Consider the following 22445-nt stretch of genomic DNA (forward strand, 5'->3'; position numbering starts at 1 on the left):
AAATAAACCAGTGTAAAAGAACTAGGTGATGGATCTTGAAGGGAGAAAATATAATAAAATTTAAAGATAAATTGATCAAAGATGGTGATTGGATTATAGAGGATGGTGTAGACACAAAAGAGATTTAAGGTGAATCAAGAGGAAGATTCTTGAATAGCAAAGAAAGTTGATGATGGGATCAAGATGTCCAAAAAGTTGTAAAGACAAAAACAAATTGGTATAAAACATGGAAAAAAAGTAGAAACATTGAAAACTTTGAAAAGTATAAAGAGGCGAGAAAAGATGCAAAAAAGGTTGTTAGTAAAGCTAAACATAGATCATTTAATAATTTGTATGCTAGGTTAGATACAAAATAAGGTGAAAGAGATACATTTAAACTTGCTAGAACTAGAGAAAGAAAGAGTAAAGACTTGGGTAATGTAAAATGCATAAAAAGTGAGGATGATATTGTCTTGTTCAAGGAAGACATGATTAAGTTACTTCAATGAGCTATTTAATAAAAACTAAGTAGAAGGGTTAAACTTAAAATTGACAAATGAGGAAAAGACTAAAAACATGAGATTTATTCGCAAAATCAAAGTTAACAAAGTTAAGTTTGTACTAAAAAAAAGATGAAAAATGGAAAAGCTATAGGATCTGATAACATCCCAATTGAAGTTTGGAAATGCTTAGCTGATAACAAAGTTATATGCTTAACTAATTTATTTAAAAAAATTATAAAACTAAGAAAATATCAGACAAATGGAGGAAAAATATTTTAATACTTATATACAAAAATAAAGGATAAAATCAAAATTGTAATAACTATCGTGAAATTAAACTTACGAGTCATATAATGAAAATGTGGGAAAGGGTAGTTGAACAAAAATTAAAACTAGAAATGAAGGTCTCAAAAAATCAATTTGGCTCTATGCCTGGGAGATCTACTACAGAAGCTATGTATCTTTTAAGAAGATTAATGAAAAAGTTTAGGGAAAAGAAGAGGAACCTGCATATGGTACCTCTTGACTTAGAGGAAGCGTGTGATAGGGTACCTAGGGTAGTTTTATGGTAGGTTTTAGGAAAAAAGGTACATGTAGTTGGTATACTGATGTTATAAAGGATATGTACAATGGAGTAATGACTAGTGTTAAGACTATAGGTGGAGAGACTAGAGAATTTCCAATCAAAATAGTTGTATACCAAGGATCTGCTTTGAGCCCTTATCTTTTTTCTTAAGTGATGGATGAACTAACTAGGAGTATCCAAAATGACTTCCCATGGTGTATGTTGTTTGCAGATAATATTGTCTTGATTAATGAAACTAGGAATGAAATATAGTCTAAGTTAGAATTATGTAGAGAAGCTTTAGAAGCTAGAGGGTGTAGGATAAAAGGAAATAAGACAGAATGTATGAAATGTAATTTCAATAATAGTAGGAGGAATATTAGAGACAAAGTTAAGTTTGATGATGAAGAAATCAATAGCACTAGTAGATTTTGATACCTTGGACCTATTATGCAAGTTGAGGCAAAAATTGAAGAGGGTGTAATGCATAAAGTTAAAGCAGGTAGGGTAAAATGGAGAAACGCTTCAAGTGTGCTTTGTGATCGTAGAATACCCTTAAAATTAAAAGGGAAATTTTATAGGATGGTTATAAGACTAGCTATCCTATATGGATCAAAATGTTGGGCGACTAAGAAACAACATATCCAAAAAGTAAAAGTTATCGAGGTGAGAAAGCTTAGATGGATGAGAGGTGTAACATTAAAACGATAAATTCAGAAATGAATATATTCGTGGTAAGTTAGGCATAAGGCTAGGGGGTAACAATGTAATGGGTTAAATGGGGGAGAGATGGTTTTACATTCTCTAGGGATTTATAATGGATATCAAGTTACTTGTGTTATAGCGTATGGTTGTCCTCATAATTGAATAAAATAAGTAGTCCTATATATCATTGAGTTTCATTTTCTTGGATCAGAATGTACCCTATTGATCTATATGAATATCTTAAGCATGAGTGTCTCTTGCCTTTATGATCTATCGTTGTATGTATTATTAGTGCTCATGTTTGCAGGCTTGAACGCGTATTATTGGCTAACTCGGTTAAGGGAGAGCCTTCGACGAGTGTCGCACAGCCCTTAATTGAGCCTTAATTGAGGATCCGTGACAGTTGGTATTAGAGCATAGTGTGTGTGAGCACCATGAGTGGTAAAATAAGAACTTTAAAGTCTGTAAAGACAGAACGCATTGAAGCGCTTGAGGCAAGAGTGACAAAACTCGAAACCTTAGAGACAATGTTCTTTGAACTTCAAGGGTTTGTGACAAAATTGTCAAAAGAGAAAGGCATGCGAATAAAGCTTGAGGCTGCCAGATAAAAACACTAGTAGGAAACCTCTATAGTGTATCTGATCTTGAGAATGGAATTGTGGAACCTGAGAAATTCAATCCACATATAAAATCCCTGAGAAAAGACCAATAGATCTTGAGGTCTTCCAGAGGAACATTGACCAATTGGAAGCCTTTGAGAATAGGCTGAAACACATTGAGGGCGTAATGCCATCCCTTACATCTCAAGGGGGAGAGCCAATAGAGCTTGAGGCCTTCCTATGGGAGTTAGCTAACAATTTTTATTAGCTTGCAGAAAATGCCAAAGAATCCATGGGCACCTTGAAAGAGGATTGGAAGGAAGTGGGCAAGCTCTGAAACATAACGGACCAATTATAGAACGACATATAGGAGATGAGTGCTAAGTTAGAAACCGTGGCGCAAATGTCTTTAAGGCTGATAACCGATACAATTAAGGGACCTCAAATTAAGGTACTAGAACCTAAAGGTTATGGGGGTGCCCGAGAACAAAGGAATTGGACAATTTTGTCTTTGACCTACAACGCTACTTTATGTGCTTAAGGATCAAACTAGATGAGGACCGAGTTAACATTGCAACAGTATATCATTATGGGAATGCTAAGTTGTGGTGGAGAACCAAATGTGAAGACATGCAAAACAATCGGTATCCATCAAGACGTGGAAGGGACTGAAACAGGCTTTGAAGGCACAATTTTACCCGGAAAATGTGGAGTACATGGCACGTTGCAAGTTGTATGACTTACATCAGGTAGGCTCGATAAGGACTTATGTACGGGAGTTCTGGGCCTTAATGCTTGACATCAAAGATATGGCAAATCTAACAGAGTATTCCATTTCCTATAGGGACTCAAAACATGGCCAAAGAATAAGATGCAAAGGCAAGGGGTTCGTGACCTCCCTTTGACTCTCGCAGCAATTGAACGATTACATGATTTCTTAGACTCGACCCTCGCAATAGCCGGACGATTAGATGATTACTCAAATAGTTCTCAAAAGAGGAAATATCCAACTTCCGTCAATAATGAACAGAAATCCAACAGGGTGTATAGTACAAGCAGAGGAAGTGACAAGTGATCTAATAGCTTTTGAAGAGATAAAGGACCCTTGACAACTAGAGAGTCAAAGGATAGAGACATAAGGAATAAGGAGTATTGACCACCAATTGCTTGTTTCTATGCATGGGGCCCCACCATGTAGCAAAATGTCCAGAATGAAAAGCCTCTAATGCCTTGAAAGCATTCCAAGAGGGAACAGAAGCCTCGAAAACAGAGTTAGGAGAAAAGAGAGGTATGGTGGGGGCTTTAAGGCTTTTGGGGAGTCCCTAAGAGCATAATTAGCGACAGGGATGTAGAAAGAATACGTGCAACATTTTGTGAACCCCCAAAAAAAAAAATTTGTCCCCCTATTAGATATAGATTAATTTTGCGTTAATTCAATGAAATATATTGCAACTAACTAAGTCCTGTTGAGATGGTGACAAATTAACAACCAACTCTCCCACACACTTTTGACGGCCCGCGTGATGGACATTACCTGAAAGCCTACCAATTCACAAAAAACCATGCAGACAAAGGGTGACAACCATGATAATTTGAAGCTGGAGACCTAGTGCTTGGAAAAGTACCGCCTGAAAGACTTCTAAGACAATACGAAGACCAATCCATCCAGTACTTCACATCAGCAACTTAAAATTGTCTCATGTTCACGAAAAAGATCCATACAGATAGAAGTCTAGGAGATCAACCATTTCAAGAATGAAGACTGTAATTAAAACGTAGAGGAAATCCTTGCAAGTAGAGTCATCAACGATAAAGGTCATCAACAACAATAATACCTAGTTAGGCGAAGAAGGGTCGGATAATAGAGAACCGTTGGGAAAAGACGGAAAACCTCTAGCATGCCACACAGAAGATTCAAGATTTCATGAACTCTAAGACAACAACACCAAAATCCGAAGACTGAAGACTTCTTACAGCAAGTCAACAAGGATGCCGATAAAACTAGTGGGAGAGGATGTTAGGAGGTGACAATGTAACGGGTTAAATGGGGGGGAGAGATGAGTTTACATGTATTCTCCAGAGACTTATAATGGATATGAGAATAAAATACGTAATCCTATTTATCATTGAGTTCCATTGTCTTGGATAGGGATGTACCCCTATATCACTATATGAATATCTAGAGCATGAGTGTCTCTTGCCTTTATGATCTATTGTTGTATGTATTAATGTTTTCATGGTTACAAGTGGTTTTCGAGACTTAACTAGTGCTCATGTTTGCAGGCCTGAACGCGTATTATCGGCTGACTCAGTTGGAGGAGAGCCTTCGACGAGTGCCGCACAGCCCTTAATTGAGCCTCAATTGAGGGTCCGTGACACATAACTCCCGTAGAAGATAAGATAAGGTAGGGATGACTCAGATGGTTTGAGCACTTGCAACGTATGTCACATAGTGCGCCAATGAAGAAGAATGAGTTAGTTACTGTGAGGGGCAGTAGGTGTAGGGTAGATCTAAAATAACTTGGAATGAGATAGTAAGGATCTAATAGGCATGACTTTGTCCAAGGAAATTGGCCATGATCACATAAATTGGCGAAAAAAGATTCATATAACTGACCCCACCTAACAAGACTTAAGACTTGGTATTTTGTTGTTGTTGTTGTTATTAATGTATATTAGTGACATTATTATTACATTAATTTGTGATAAAAATAATATTAGTAATTACTGATTAAAAATAATATTATTAATTAAATAATATTATAAAAATATTAATTTATTTTAATTTATCATAAAAATAATATCATTAATTAAATTTAAAATTTTAATTTATTCAATGTCAATATAAATTAATATAAAGTTCTTATTCAATTCAGAATTGAATTATAATAGCAAATATGTCATAATACATAGTAAAATAATATATAATTATGTTTAAATATATTTGAAATAAAATTATCAATATTTATAAATAAAAAATTCAATGATAATTATATTAATTTTATAATTAAAATTTAAATATTTTCTATTAATTAAAATAATATAATAATATTATTTATTAATTAACAATAATCTTCTTATTAATTTATCTTTATAACATATGATTATCACATTAATTTATGTTCAAAATAGTATTAATAACTAAATTAAAAATGTTAATTTATTTAATGTTAATTTAAATTTATAGATGATTCTTTTTATTGATTCCAAAATTTAATTATATTTTATTAATAATTAATATGTTATAATCCATAATAAAATAATACATGATTATTTTTATACATTTTAAATTAAAATTATAATATTTTTAATAAAAATTTTAATTAAAATTATGCTAATTTTTATTTTTAATTTACATTTAAATATTTTTATTAAGTAAAAAAAAGGCCGTACCCAGTGCACAAGGCTCCCACTTTGAGTGGGGTCTGAGAGAGGTGGATGTCGGCAAGCCTTACCCCCATTTTTGGAGAGGCTGCTCCCAAGTCTCGAACCCAAGACCACCCGTAATTATTTTTTTGATTAAAAATAATCTTGCTCCTAATTTATATTTAAAGCATATGATTATCACATTAATTTACGTTCAAAATAATATATTAATTTATTTATATTTAATATTAGTTTAAATTAATAGATGGTACTTCTTCTTCATTCCAAAATTGAATCATGTTTCATTAATAATTAATTTGTTATAATACATAATGAAATAGTATATGATTATTTTCTAATATATTTTTAAAATTAAAAAAGAGCCACAAAATTTTCTTATATTTACAAAATGGATCCCGCCTATGAATAGTACCACTTATAAGTGGCTAAAAAGTTATCTTAGATTGTTTCTCAAAATTCACTTAAATAGTTCTAAAAAAAGTGGATTTGAAAAGCGCTTTTTGCAATGAGTACTTGCTGCAATATAAGTCAAACGCCACTTTTTTGTAAAAGTGCTTCTTTTAAGTGATAAGTGCTATAAGAACTTTTTTTAAGTGCTCCCAAACGGAGGCTTTAAAATCCAATCTATTCAGTATGTAAGAGGGAGTTCGCTGCATTTCCATCTCTACCCGTCTTTCCTTTTAGGAGTTCAATATGCTTTGCTGCTTTGAACTTCCCCCAGCCTCTCTGTTCCCCTTCTCCCTCTTCGCCTAAATGGAATTCCTCCAATTGCACCCTAGATGTCCTTGTGTTCTCATTCTTCCTATCCCAGAAGAAACATTCTCTGGAAGAGGAGGGCTCCTACCCACTGATCTGGAAAAAATGCCGGTTGCCTCCATTTCTAACTGTTCCCAAGCCATTTTGCAGTTCTAGATGGGCCTCCTCTGAGCCTAAATTCTCTAGCCCAGTCTTCAAGGCCTGGCTGTAAGTAGTTCTTCCATAAAAGGCCTTAGGAAACCATGTTTTAGGCCTCGAAAAAATAGGCCCATATGATTATTCTTTCTGGCCCAATTACATCTTTTCTGGCACAATTGGAAGCTCCAGCCCCTCTAAAATCTCCAATTGTTTCCTGATATCTCTTTCCCCTATAATTATGTGGGTGAAATCCTGGATATTGTCTCCAGAATCACTCCTTAAACCCCTCCCCCCCCCCCCCCCCCCCGCGGGGGTTAAAAGGGGGATCAAAGTTGCCTTGTATAGGTTCTTTCCTTCCATAATTTCCTTCACCGGAATTTCTTCCTCTCCGCTGATCTTTGCCGGAGCTCCTTCCTGCCCTCTGATTTTAATTTCCCCAGGACTTCCAACTGGCTGTATGTTCTCACGGAAGTTCTGATCGATATGCCCTGCCCTTACTCCTATGTTTGGTGATCCACAATCCAGACAGCACATTCTCGGCACCTCCCTGGAATTAGAGTTTTCATTTTTCTTGTATTCTTTAAAAACCATGACAATATAAAAGAACCTTATCCATCCCCCTGCGTCCTTCCCTACTGGTATGCAAGTCATCTGTATTACACCTTTGTTTGTAATTTTTTCCAGAGATAAGAAACGACCAAAGCTATTCGCTCCACCGAAGCATGATGAAATGATTCGATGTTCTGAAATTCCTAACCCAGGGATCCTCTGTTTTTTTTATATTGGAAGATCTGTAAATGTTCAGAAAGCCAGCTCCTTTCTTCTTAGGAAGGTATGAAAGGTCCAGCTCCCATTCTTTTCTAAAATTTTGAGGAACTCCCCATTGTCTGCAAACGAGAGCCACTTCTTACCTAATGAGCAGTTGATCTCTCCCATTCAGACAATAATTTTTTCAACTCAAAGCAAACTCAGATTTTCAGTTTGTGAAGGACTTTCGCCTGCTGAAACGCATCAGCAATTGGAGTTCAAGGTCGCTTTTGACTGCTAAAATGTCTCACCAGTCAATATCATCAATCGTGACTTCAGAATGGTGGTGAACAAGTTGGTCAGCAGATGCTATGTATGCTGTCGTTGGTGGAGACCGTAAGAGCTCTCACAACCAAGGAAGAGTTGCCGTAACAGAACGCGAGTGACTGGTAAGAAAGTATTTCAGTAGTCAAGATTGATATGGATAAAGGAATGAATCAAATTCAGAAGGAGAAAAATTGGGAGGATATCTCAGAAAAGGATAGTGAATTTGATAGTGATTTTGCCTGTGATAGTGGTTTATTGTTAGATGATATTCGCAAAAATTTGGATTATGGGTCCGACTCTTCAGTGCATTGGGGGATTACTTCTTATGTGCCCCCTTATCTGTTTGAAGGTTTAGAGGATGTTTCAATCTTTGAGGAGGGATTGGGAGAGAATTTGGTTTCGACTAACGAGTTTAAGGAGGGAATACTCAACTTATTCCTGTGGAGAAGACTACGCAGAATGTTGCTGTGAGTAATCAGTGTAAAGATGGAATATTACCTACTCCTGCAGAGAAGATTAGTGAGCAGGATGTTTCTGTTCAAAATCTTTTGGATAGAATGGGATTGTGGATGGCTGATCATGGAGGGAATGAAGTTTGATTGGATGGAGCTACCATATAAAGGTCAGTGGGAATTAGCAAGGCTTCAAAGCTCTATCAATTATGAAGGGAAGGGTTTAAAGAAGGGTCTTCTCAATTAGGGTCTGTTGATTTTTCTTCTATTTTTGTAGGTTTTTATTTGTTTATTTGTTTTTCTGGCTTTGAGGATGTCCTCCCATTGTTTGTAATTTTCTCTTATATTTCTTTTGCGATCAAAATAAAAATATATATATGTCATCAAATGGCATGGTAATAATTATTTATACTGTATAAGTATTCATGGCCTAAGTATTACCCATTGTTTGGCTTCATTCTCTTCTGAATTAAGTTTTTCCCCAAATCATACTGCTAGGAGCAAGAAAAATACAATAGTCATGCTGGAAAAACACTACATCATGGTTTTTATAATTACAAATAGCCTTCCACCAAAAAGCATAAAAATTGTCACTTTTTGAAAGGACAAAAAAAAGGTTACTTATTAACAAAGAAAAAAATTGTTATCCCTCCCTTCAATCACCGTCAGTGATCTAAAATTATCCCATCTTATATGCAGAATGGAAATGATGGATCAAGATAAAATAGCCACAAAATAACAATGGCACTATGATGTATCAAATAAAAAGAGGGGGAGGGAAAAACAACCTTGTCTGATATTCCAACATTCCTTGCATATTTTCAGCCAAATTCCACTCCTTAAGAAACAAGTCTTCACGTAAGTTTTAGTGTTAAACACAATGATAAACTGACTAACCAGCTTAAAAAAAGGCAATACCTGAACAGGCAGCATACTCTGAGCATCTGAAAAATCAATGCCCTCTCGATTAATGAACCTAAATTTTAATTTGAAGTTATAAGCCATTTTTCTTCTTTCGAAAAATAAGCACATGCATTACATCAGGAATGTAACCAAGAGCTAAAAAATATTTGTATCAGCTAGAGGCTTGCTTTAGTCGGATGAACTCATAAAAATCATATGATGCTAGAATCAAATGCCACTAAACTTAGCAATGTCATATAGAACAACGAGCTACCAAGAAGTGTCAGAGCGCATTTCTACTTTATAAGAAAATAACTCCACATTGGACCCAAATCAAAAACAAGGAACATGGAATTATGTAGTATATTGGCAAAAGATAAATCTAAGTGAGAAAAAAGGTAACAAGCCTAGAAATTTGATCATACCAATCAAAATCCTTTACTCACATGATCTCATAAGTCATAAGTAATTAATATGTATGTTCATGAAATTTAAAAATTATTAAAATCAAATGACAATAAAAGTAACTATGCTTCCAAGATAATGAAGAAAATAAATTTGCTAAAATAAATGCATTTAAGAAGCTGGGCTTGACCAATAAAAATGCAACTTCTAAACAACTCAAAAACTTGGAGAGCATACCAATAAAATTTGCCGTGAAAAAATGAGAAAAAGAAGAGAAAATGAAAAGCATCATCATTTCCAAGCATCCCGAAACTTTGTCAACACAATACGCCCATTAGAGACTAAAATGGATGTGAGAAAGAGAGAAAAAGATGTTTCTTTCCTCTTTTTCCACTAAATCAATATCAGCCTTGGCCAATAAATTCCCTTCTTGCTGAGAAAAACTCTGGATAGAGCATGAAAACAGAAAATGAATAGAATATGAAGAGAATAGGATGTAGCATATGGTTTCTCAAAAGTGCAAAACGCAACATTAAAAAGAGAGAGAGCAACACTAAGCAAATAATGGAACACAATGTCATTCTACTTAAATGCAGTTACAAGAAGCCTCTTAATCAAGAGAGATGCATGAAAAGGAATGTGTTTTCGGTTCTGCTCCATACCCGAGCAAAATAAAAGTTATCTGTGATGCCTAAAATCCACAAATTCAAGCCAGTTTGTATAAACTCACATGGACAATATGGTAAGAGAAATCAAATTGACACAATTTCACTTAAAACGTTCAGAGAATTTTTTCGAAGTCATCTTTAAGTTGTGTAATGACCAATCGTAACTTTTGCTTTTTAAACCAAGACTGTAGCAAAGCAGATCTTAAATCTCACCAAAATTCACAATTTCAGGAGGTCAGGCATGACCAACAAAGACGATGCTGCAAAATACTGACAGGAAAAACAACAATTTAAATGTCATTCCACAACCTAGCAATGTCAAACATAACATTGCACAAAATCGTGTTAATTTAACTAATAAATTTTTTTTACAAAGAAAGAAATTGTATCAAGAAAGGAAAAGAATTACAAACCAAAAAAGGACAAGAGATCTTTAAGAAAAATAATAATAAGATAAAACAAACAATAGAAGAAATTAAAAAAAGTAAATTCAATCACACATTAACAAAAAAACAGGTAAAAAAGTATAGCCATCAAAAGCTTAATTGTCGCTATAAAAGCGACCATACCACAACATAGCAATGTCAAAAGGGTGAAACTTACGCTCTCATCTTGGAAGGACTTGTTCCATCGGCACCACCAATAACTGATATGCTCTTAATCTTCACATCTGATGTAAATCTACATAATCAACCACAATGAAAATGAGAAAATTCTATGAACTACTCTAGGCCATGGAAAAAAAAAAAGGATAAAAACAAACTCCATCTCCCATAAATCACTCTTCGACATCCCAAAAAAAGGAAAGGAGGATCATCAATAAATTCAAACAACACACTAAAACTTTTCATGTATTTTTTTTTTTTTTTTGGAGGGTAGGGGTAGGGGATGGGGAAGCAGCCTCCAGCTAAAAATTGTACGTGTTTTGGAGGCTTACAAACTATAAAACACAAAACATGAGGTATAAGGAAATAACAAAATTCTGGCAACTAAGTGGATCAGAAAAAATTTTGTGCCAGAAAGTAAAGACAAAAACCAAAGGAAAAGTATGAAACAAGGTATATGCCATGCAAAGCATGGCCAGAACAACAACTTTGATAATTTTATGTGGATAGGGGAAAGAAAAATCAGTATTTAAAATCAATGAAAGCTTAAAATGGCCTCTATAGTTCCATAAAGAGCATCAATATGTTAACAAGTAAATATACCATAACAAAAGCAGTAGGCTAGTAGGCTGTATAGATGCAAAGGCCGCACAGGAATAATCAAACTGAATTTTACTTCAAACCAAAACTAAAAGCAGTAGTTTCTCAATGCCAGTCCTAGTTTTCATTTAGCTCCAATTATGGGTCATTCCAGATAGGAATGCAGATGTTTTTTTTAGCTAGGTAGGAATGCAGATGTTAATAATCAGAACATCAAACATCAGGATTATTTCAATATATGTGGTCATAGAAATGAAGAGAGTTCACAAGCAAAAACTTGAAATATATACGGAACAAGATTCAGATTTCAAGCACAAGAACAAAACCCATTCTTACCAAAATTTTATAAAATATAGCCAAAATTAGTATACCATAAGCAAAGCATGGGGATAGTGCCAAAAGAAAAGAAAGGGAGGGTGAATTTTGCAAGATTCACAAAAGAAAGCTGGAGAAGCTATGACACGCATGCAAGAAGAGCAATATATAGTTACAATAATTTAAATTCAAAATAATTTTATTGTATGATAGAAGAAGAAGCTTGATAATAGAAAAGAATGTGCAAAGGAATCCTCAAGAAATTAGAAGAAAAACCAAAAATAAAAAATAAACTTAATGCAATAAGAGAAAATACAAGATTAGGCTAATAAACCAACCAATCATGCTAGAGAACAGAGAAAGCCACACTGCCAAAACACAAATTTTTCCCCAAAATATTATTATTTTATTAGTACAGTTCCCAAAATGATGCATGAAATCAAATAACCATTACTTAAGTCCCTAAAGTGAAATTGAGTAATGTTTACTCAATTTCTGAACTGAAATCTAGTAACCTTACTAGATAGTCTAGATTTTAGTTTGGAAGTATTTAAAAAAAATGCAGAAATCGAACTTAAATCCAGCAACTATTACTTGATTTCAGTTCAAATTTCTTTTTTCCAAAAAAAAAAAAATTGCAGGAACTGAATTTAAAAAAAAAATAAATAAATAAAATAATAATAATAATAATAATACTACAATCAAATAATCAAAACTCAATTTCAGCTAAAGCCCACTTGAAATTCTCATCTTCACCATCTGCATGCAACAACTTACACAGTCTCACTCCCTCCCTCCCTCTCTCCTAAAATAATACTAAAATCAAGTAATCAAAACTTGATTTGAGCTAAAGCCCATTTGAAACTCTCAGTCTCCCTTCCTTCAACCCACCATATGCTCCCTCCCTCTCTCCCTCCCTCCTCCTTTAACCTCCCATGCACTCTAAAGATGACAATGAGTATGTTTAGTGTAGTTTTCCATTCAGCATCCACCATACACTCCATTCTCAAACACACTTTCTACCTAGAATCCATCTTTTTCCACTTTATCGCCTTTGATTCAGCATCAGCAAAACACACCCACTTTGCGCAGATCATTTGTTCCATATTCCCTTCTTTGAATTTCAAAGTTTATGCATCTGAAGAATGCCTCATTAACAATTTATTCTCCTCCTCCTATTCGGAAAGCTTTTAAAAATCCCCTGAACAATGCAAGAAGCTAATTGGGTGAAATGCTTGACCTTGCATCAACCACATTATCTACTTAGACTCCGACATCATTGTCTCATACATATCCAGAATCTATGGAGGGTGTCTCTAACTGGGTCAAAGGTAATCGGAGCACCAAAGTACTATAGAGTGAACTTTGTGAAGCATGTGAGTTCTGGTCAGACTGAAGGTATTGGGGGTCTTTTTTGTAGGGAAGAAGGAGTTTTATTTCAATACAGATATGATGGTGATGGATTTGGGGTCATAGGGAGAGGGTTATAAGTAGGGGTGTGCAAACGGTCGGTTCGGCCATTTCAACCAATTAACCAAATTTTTTTGGTTAACTCTCCATTAAAACCGAACCAACCGAATTACACTCCTTAATCGAACCATACCTGACCGAACCAAATTTTTGGTTAATTCGGTTAACCAATTGAATTATAATTAATTATGGAAAAAAATATGATTGTATAATTTGTATGCTACAAATTTGTTCTTGGAAAATAGCTCTATTTCTATAACACCATTTTTGCAAAATAGCTGACAGCTTGACACAAACACACAAGCAATGAGGCAGATGAGACCATGCACAAGAGATTAATGTGTGATGTGTTTGAGCATAGAATAGGAGTATCAAATAAACAATTCTTCAATCAAAGATGAATTTAATGTCATCATCAAACCAGGATAACAAATATTAAACCTGACTACCTGAGACTTTGAGTCTGAGAGGCACTCAGGCGACGGCCAACGTGAGGGCACAGCAAGCGATGGCTGGTCTCTGGAGGGTGGAGTCGTGGAGGGCCTGGACTATGGAGGCTAGTCTCGATTGTCAAAGAGTCGACGCAATGATGGACAGCTAGACACTGGTCGCTCGTCAGCGTCGTCGCTCATTGCTAGACGGCTAGGATTCTGGGAAGTCATCGCTGGCCGAATGGGAACTTGGGAACCCTAATTCCCAAATGCAATCTGTGGAGTGGAAGCACTAGAAGTCGAATCTCAACTCTCAAGTCTGGAATTGTGTTGAGTGTAGTGCGAAGTTGGGAACCCTAATTCCCAAAGGCAATTTGCGCTCTGTGGAAGCACTATTGCACTGGAGGAAGGTGGAAGCCGAAGTCTGAAGGGGAAGTGCGAACTGGGAATTAGAAAGTGTAGTGCGAAGTGGGAAGGGATTAAGGGAAGTGGGAACCCTAAATTATATAATTTATATTTATGTATTATTTAATTACATAATTCGGTCAAATCGGTTAACCGAAATCCACTTTCTCCATAACCAAACCGAAAACCAAATAACCGAATTTACCAAATTATTAAACCGAACCAAATCAAGTTAAAAATTAACCGAACCAAACAGACCAAATTTGGTAAGTTAATTCGGTTAAAACAGAATTATGCTCACCCATAGTTACAAGAGTAGAGTTGAAGAATGGATGGAGATTCAGAAATATTTTTTGCTGGATTTTTCAGGGGAAGTGGAGGGGATTTATCACAGAAGGAACCAGCAAGGGCTTGGGGGAGATCACATGGTGATTAGCTACAAGGATTTGCATCTGAGTGCTATGAGCTTGTTGCATTGGACTAGGAAAGGGAAGCCCCAATGCAGGATGCAGGGCTGCCCCGCTCTGTTGTTTATGGGGCCCATATGATCTTTACAGATGAAGGAGGGTTTGGCAAGGGATCAGATACATGCGCTGCAAGGCGAACTAGGCAAGACGATTGAAAATGTGAATGCTAGGATTGCTGTGCTCAAAGGTGAGGGGGGTACCATTATGATAATCACAATTTTTTATCAGCAAAGGAAGTTTATTAAACAGCATCAAGGGAATGCCACCTAATTACAAAGGGAACCCAAAAAAAAAAAACTCAGAACAATCCTCACTGTAGTGTGTCAAGGAAATCAAGCATTTCATTACTATCCCTCACAATGAGCCCACTATGCCAATTTGAAATCAAGGTTATCCAATGATCTTTGATAACATGAAAGAGCAAAACTCTGCCAAAATATGGCAAGAAGGATGAGGGAAAGAGCCTTCCTTCCATCCTTACTAGAGCGGATCGCATTCCAAGCCCATAGCTCACCCTCCACAATTTCTCAAGTGACCCACTTCTGCTTGATCAAGGAAATGGCCAAATCCCAGGTGTATCTAGTCCAAGAGCATTGCAATAGAACCACCTATTAACAAGAGGAAGTCTTTCTTTTGAAGGTTATCAATGGCGAGGATATTTCCAAGAGTTGCCTCCCATGTGGAAAAAGTAACCTTGATGGTGGGGGCTATAGTTTTCTATGAGTTTCCAGGGGAAACTGTTTCCTGTCGGAGAGATGAAACTCTTATAGTAAGATCTGACCATTAAGTTCCCATCTTTATCCAAGTTCGGTTAGGCTCAATGGCAGTTTTTTTTGTGCAAGGTATTATAGAGGATGCAGTAGAAATCTATGAAATTATTGACCTCTCGCTCTAAGGGGAGTCGAGGTGAAATAGTAAATTTGTCACCGTGTGACGTGGGGGTCCATAGGTTTGAGGCACGGAAACAGCCTCTTGCAAAAATGTAAAGTAAGGTTGCATACTAAAGAACCATTGTGGTCCACCCCTTCCCAAACCCTGCATATGCGAAAGCTTTGTGCATCAAGTTGCCTAATCTAAGGTGTTCCTAATCAAGAGAATATTCCAAACATCCAACAATGTGAGCTCAAGGTGCTGATAAGCGCATCGTTGTCTCTAGCCAGCTTGAATATAGAAGGGTATTTTATGCTAAATTAGGACTTGCTACACCAGATATCATGCCAAAATAACATATTTTCTCTATTCCCCACTTGAAAATAAATGAGAAAGAAGAACTTTTCCCTCGCTCTCCTAATGAATTTTCAAACACTTACACCATGAACTCCATTCAAATCTTTCCCGACCCATCCATCATAAAGAAGACTGTATTTGGTAGCAATGACTTCCCTCCAAAAATGATTCATATCTTTCATGAATCTCCAAAGCCATTTCCCTAGGACAGCCTAATTGAAAGTGAGAAGAGATTTAAGACCGAACCCTCCTCTATGCATTGGTCATTTAACCACCCCACATTTGACCAGATGATACTGAAAATCCTCCCCTAAGTTCCCCTATCAAGATCTCCTTTGAACAGCTTCCAATCTCCTAGCTACTAAATAGGGATAGGGAAATGAGACAAAGTAGATTGGGAGGTAAGATAGAGTGCTTTTCCACCCAACGAGTTTTCTTTCAATTCTTCCAACTATAAGATCCCAAAACTCCCTTATCTTTAAACTTGGCTCCCAAAGGGAGACCCAAATAGGTAATAGGAAAAGGCCCCAACTTACACCCCAACAGGTCCACAAGAAGACGCCCACATTGGTAAGTCTCCATTAGAATAATTTCACTTTTGCCCAAATTCAATTTCAAGCCTCTAACCACTTCAAACCCAAGGAAATGCATTTGAGATTGAGGATATTCTTACGCTGTCCTCACAAAAAATGATAGTGTCATCTGCAAAAAGAAGGTGGGAGACAACAGATTTGCATTGTTCTTCTGATGCCTAAGCCCCTTGAGCAAGCTCCCTTCATTGGCCTTAGTTATCATAAGGCTCAACACTACCATAACCATGATAAACAATAATGGGGAGAAGGGATCCCCTTGTCTCAACCACAAGATGAACAAAAACAATAGGGCAAACATTAATGAGCATTGAGAAAGAAGGGCTAGAAATGCAATCAAGGATCCAATTACACCACATTTCCCCAAAACCAATTCCTCTAAGAATGCATTGCAGAAAATTCCAATTCACATGGTCAAACATCTTCTCCATGTCCAGCTTGCATATCACTCCTCCCTTCTTTTCCTTAATATGGGCATCCAAAAATTCAATTACAACTAGAGATACATCAAAAATGATCTGCCTTCCTGCTATAAAAGCATGCTAGTATTTCTCGATAACTTTCGAAATTGCAATCTTAAGCATTGCTGCGAGGACTTTGGAAAGGTGCTTATACAAGCTGCCAACCAGGCTAATAGGGTAGAAATCTTTGATGTTGCAAGCCTCAAATTTCTTGGGAATCAAAGATACAAAAGTTGAGGTGATATTCATCACTAATTAACCGGTTCTGTGGAAATATTTAGTAACACCGATGATATCATGTTATAGAAGGCCCCAATTCCTTTGGAAAAAGGCTAAAGTGAGGCCATCAAGGCCAGAAGCTTTGTCCCCATAGCCCTTGAGATATTGGACCATCATCAACTACAATCTCTCCCTCCGCTCCAATTCTAGTCAACACATTGAATCTTAATGGGCATTAGTAGTTCAAAAGAAGAAATTAGTATTACTGTCCTCCTCCTTCAACCAAAGAACCTTAGATTTTTGCCTTCAAGCAATTTCATCCATGATGAAGACTTCAGCAAGATCTTTTATGAAAGTGATTCTTCTAGACTTACTATCAGCACTAAGGCCCTGTTTAAGCTCTTCTTCACCCAGCTCCTTAACACTGTTGAGAATCACATTCTTCCTCAAGCTCTTAATTCATTTCCTCCACTTCAATTTCTCTTTCGGCTCTCAGTTTCAGAGCAACCACAAAGCTAGCCTCCCCTTCAAAAAGCAGCTCAAGTCACCATTGCTTGACCTGATCATCGAACCCTTTGTACTTGAGCCACATATTCTCAAACCAAAAAGCGATCAGCTCCCACTTAATTCCTCCCATATCAAGAAGGATGGTAAAATGGTCCGAGATGGATCATGGGAGCAATAAATGGATAACTTTGGGAAAGTATTCCTCCCCATCAGTGGAAATTAAGAATTTGCCAATCCTTGAGTGCAGGGGAAACTCCCAGAGTTTGACCACATGAAAAGGATGCCAGTGAATGGAAGGGTCACTGTGGGCACAGCTATTAACAAAGTCAGGGAACTTCTGCATGCTACTTACCTATAAGATTCTCCTACTCCTTTGTGAAATAGAACTGAGTAAAAATCTACCCCAATAACATGAGGGGCATCCCAATTGTCTCTAACCACCAGGTGCTCATTCTGGAAGCCCATTCACCTGGACCATTGACCCAATGAAAATCCAAGTAAAATTGTCCTCCAAATCCCTGAACAGGCAAAAATCCGAGGAAGCATTAAGGGAATGGCCTTGCAGCTCCACCACCATATCCTTCCACATTATGAGAATTCCTCCGGCATTCCAGCAGCTCCCAAATCAATCCACTTGCAGTTCTTCATCCCCTAGAAACTACTGACCATACAGCTATTTAAGGAATAGGCCTTAGTTTCCTGAAAACATATTACATCTACCTTTCAATCTGGGGGAAATTATCTGATTACAGTCCTTTTAGCTTTGTTTGTGAGATCCCTCACATTTCATGAAATTAACCCAATTGCTTCCGGCCTCCGCCAGGTCCGAATTCCCTCCAATCTTATCATAACTCACTGAGCATTCGAATCTCTTAAAGTTCCCTACTTGCATCCATCCTATGGCTGCTGCCCTGAGGCTTTTTACAAGTAATTCTACCTTCCTCTTCTTTTCTATTTCTTCCAATAAAGGCATATCTCTGTCCTCAAACTTTTGAAAGATACTCCAATAGTCTTGCTAACCAACTTCATTTTGCAAAGAACCCAGTCCGACACAGCCACACTCCAATAGTCTTGCTAACCAACTTCATTTTGCAAAGAACCCAATCCGACACAGCGACACCTACTCTTTGAAGCTGGTGCTGTCAAAATCAAGCCTTCGAGCTCCTTAAAACAGGGAGAGGGGGGGCTGTCTTGCACATTCTTCAAGTCAGGAAGTGTAGCAGGAAAAAGCACCAAATGCTCCTCTTCCAAGGATTTCAAGGACCCTCGCTTGTCCACCAGCCTTAGCAGCTTGTTCAAGTTGAGCCTGCAGTGGCACAGGAGAACCAAAGCAGATCCAAGACTCCTAGTGGTGGAAGCATGGGCTGTTCTGTAGTCACAAGAGGAAGGAAATGGGATGGTGAGAGCCTGAACGTAAAGATGCTTGTGCTAAAGCTGGACGGGCCCAAAAGAAGACCTGCCCCTAAATCCTTAAAAATGGCAAAGGACGCGGACCAAAAAGGACCACACCAAAAAATTCAAAATTTAAGTTGTTTGGAACCTTGGAGACCTTACGCTTTTGACTGAATGCGTGCAAAAGATCATGTCTTCACTTGCCTTCTCAGCTTCCTGAGGGTGTGGCTGATATAGCCACTGCAGTGAGGGCAGTAGCAACTGGCCTCCAAAAGAGCCAACAGAGCAGCTGCTTTGAGTTTGGCTTGATCTTTCCTCAGCTGTGGTTTGATCGAAGGTGGCACCTTCACAAAGCCTTGGAGATTGAACTCTGGTTAGGGATCATTCTTCTTCCCAGCTCAGCCACAGCACTAACAATTTTGCTCCAGCCCTTCGAATCAAAACTCTCTGGAAAGGCAATGTATCTCCATCTGCTTGATCACTGTCAGGGCAAGCAACCAACTGAAACTGTTCACCTTGAGTTGAAGCAGAAAGGTTTTCTCCTTATTCCTCATATGGCACAACCAGGAGGGGGATAACGACCTGTTCTTACTGCAGCTTCAGAACTCTTCCACCTCCAGGAAGATGGAGATCCTCCAACCCATTTGATATTCTGTGATTCTGACATCAAGCACCAAGTCGAAAGATTTCCTCTTGATGAAGATCATCTTCCTAGCCTCACCTCATATGATGGAGAGAGGGAGAGAGAGAAGAACCATGCCAGCACTTTATTCATGATGATAATTACAATGATAATAATCACATTCATAAACGATCTCGATGATGATGATTGATGTTATTTGCTGGTGGAGAGCGCAGCAGCTGCAGCAGGGATGATGAACTGCTCTAACATGCAGGCATGTTAGAACATAGAGCTGATCAGAACTTAATGCTGGCGTGAGGAATCTGGAGTTCTTGATGAAGACGATAATGATGAAACCCCCAAGTATCCATTGATGATCTTCATCATCATCAGTATTATGATAATGATATCTCTTCATCCTCTCCAGCAGTAGTAGGGAATCCAACCATCACCAAGTCCCCCCCCCCCCCCTCTTCTAGTTCAGAATTATTAACTTTTCATCAATTACAAATATTGCACAATCAACGCTGTTTGATAGAGAGAAAACAGAAGCAATGGAGATGATGGATTGCACGTACACATGCCAATGGATACAGCCGGCAAGCAAGACATATGCCAATTGGTTTTACAAGAACTAAGGCTTTTTTGGCAGAAATGATGGTGATGATCAGAATATGCAGAGAGCTGTGGCGTACTTCTTGATTAAGAACCCCCAAGTAGTACCCCATACAAGGCTTTTGTTTGGCAGAAACAATGATGATCAGAATATGCAGAGCAGCAGAGGGATGTGGAGAACTACTTCTTGATGATGAACCCCAAGTTCTACCCAATTATAATACTAGTACTGACTCGAATATTTCTCATGTTTACTGTCTGGGAATTCATTTAATGATGATGCCCAAATTCTGCCCCCTCCCCCCATCGCAAGGGTCATCAAAATTGTTAAATTTTCAACAACAGTTGCAGTACAATACTCTTAACTAGTAGACTAATAGGACTACTACTGCTACATTGAGGATGAATATGGATTGCATTGGTGATAAATTTTTATACTCTAGGTTTTCGCATGCAGATGGTGGAGGTAAGAGTTTCAAGTGGGCTTCAGCTGAAATCAAATTTAATTACTTGATTACAGTATTATTTAAAAAGAAAAAAACATACAAGGAGGAAAATTGAGCTGCTTACTAGAATTCAGTTCAGAAATCATGTAACCTCCATTCACTTCAAGAACTCGAGTAATAGTTACTAGATTATAAAAGTACACCATTTGGGGAAATAATTTTGGCAACTACATCATTTTGGTAATTATATGAATAAAATAATTATATTTTGGGAGAAAACTCACCAAAAGTGAAGAAAAAAAAAAATCAATCTTTTCCCAAATCAAATCAATAGCTAAAACGTGATTTCAAAAAATCCATGCATTTATCTCCGGTCAAGGTACCCATATAGCATCAAAAACTGCACATCATCAGAAGATTCTCACTTTCTTTTGCCACAAGGAATAAATTTATTCCATAAAAGATTACCAAAAAATGAGCTTTTTATTAGTGATACTCTTTTATTCAGCAAAAGCATCCATACATGTGTTCCATTCAATGTAATCATGGTTCTAAAACCCAGAGCAAACCCGGTGAAGCCATTGGTTTAGTTGGAATGATCGAATTGATGGGCCAAACCAGTGATGTCAGCATGATGTCAGTGTGTGTGTGTGTGTGTGGGTGCTAAAAAGATACTATTTCACCATATGGGGAATAAAATTATAAAGTGCTGGTCAATAGAGCCAAATACAATCACCAGCAACAACCTAAAAAAATTTTGTGTTCTTTTCTATTTTTCTATATTATTATTATTATTATTATTATTAGGAGTCAAACAAATATTGAAAAATAGAGAGGTTTGATTTAATTAAAAATTTACTTAAGTTGGAGTGCATGTGTGTATCTATATATTACTACTTGTGCATATGTATTATTTACACAGTAAATAAACAGAGATATAGTAAGTGTAGTGGTAATTCACTCCCTTACATACCTAGGGTTTCAGGTTCAATTGACAGCAGCATCATTGTCTTTTTTTGTGCAAGGAGCCAAGTTGACCTGCCAATGACCCATTTTAATCTGTCTGACCAGGTTGGCCAGGTCAATCCCAGAATCCCAGAACACCCTGGTGACCAGTTCTGGCTGAACCCAGTCAGGCTAGTTGGTCAGGTCTGGTTTTGGAAACCATGATGCTAATAGAAAAAGGATCCTTACCTCTCCTTGGTCTCTTTTTTTCTTGATATGCATTCTTAAACCCATTTTTAAAAAGGGTAAAATCCAGCAACACCCCAAGTTTTCGGATTATGAAACTCCACCCTCTAAGTTTTCAAAAACTACTACAAAACCCCCTAAGGCTTAATTTTAACAAAATGAACCTTCCATTAGTTGATCGTTAGTCAACCATTAAGTATATATGAAAAAAAAAATGAATTTTTTCCATAATAAAATGATAATTTAAAATGACATCAGTTTAATAAATTAAATTTAAAAAATTGGTTAGTATAATGTCTTGAAACTAAGAAACCTGAAGACCATAAATTAAACTGATTCTCAAATTAACCAGTCCAATCGCTTTGGATCAATCAATTGACATCAACATAACAATTTTTTAAAAAATATGTATGGAAAAAATAAAAACTAATTAATAAATCATAAAAAATACCAAGTAATTATAATGCTACAAAATGCTTGTTAGATGTATTTCTTAAAAATTTAATGACTAGGCACATCATAAAACAAATAAAACATAGTACAATATTCCTAAATTCAAGTACCTTACCAAACATAGTGTTATAGAAAATGAAAAATAAAATTTCAAAATTCATCCTTTATAAATTAAAACTATAAAATTGAATGTTAGTTCTTTTGCGTGTAAAATATGAATGCTAAATGAATAAAGAAAACTCAAATTTATATTAAGTGTGTTAAATGGTCATTTCGTCATTTAGCATTACTGTTA

At 36.7% G+C, this 22445-nt stretch overlaps 1 protein-coding gene across 1 annotated transcript in view; it reads right to left on the bottom strand.

Moving 5' to 3' along the window:
* The window catches only part of LOC131151729 (uncharacterized), a 52374-nt gene that overhangs the window by 12314 nt on the left and 17615 nt on the right, over positions 1-22445 (bottom strand). Inside the window, exons 4-6 of the mRNA XM_058103121.1 lie at positions 10738-10815; positions 9077-9134; positions 8947-8996 (exon numbers count right to left, since the gene is read on the bottom strand). Coding sequence (XP_057959104.1) covers positions 8947-8996; positions 9077-9134; positions 10738-10815 — 186 coding nt within the window. The remainder of the gene's footprint in view (positions 1-8946; positions 8997-9076; positions 9135-10737; positions 10816-22445) is intronic.

Source organism: Malania oleifera, chromosome 3 (assembly GCF_029873635.1).
Source record: "Malania oleifera isolate guangnan ecotype guangnan chromosome 3, ASM2987363v1, whole genome shotgun sequence".
In the NCBI taxonomy this organism is placed as follows: Eukaryota; Viridiplantae; Streptophyta; class Magnoliopsida; order Santalales; family Ximeniaceae; genus Malania; species Malania oleifera.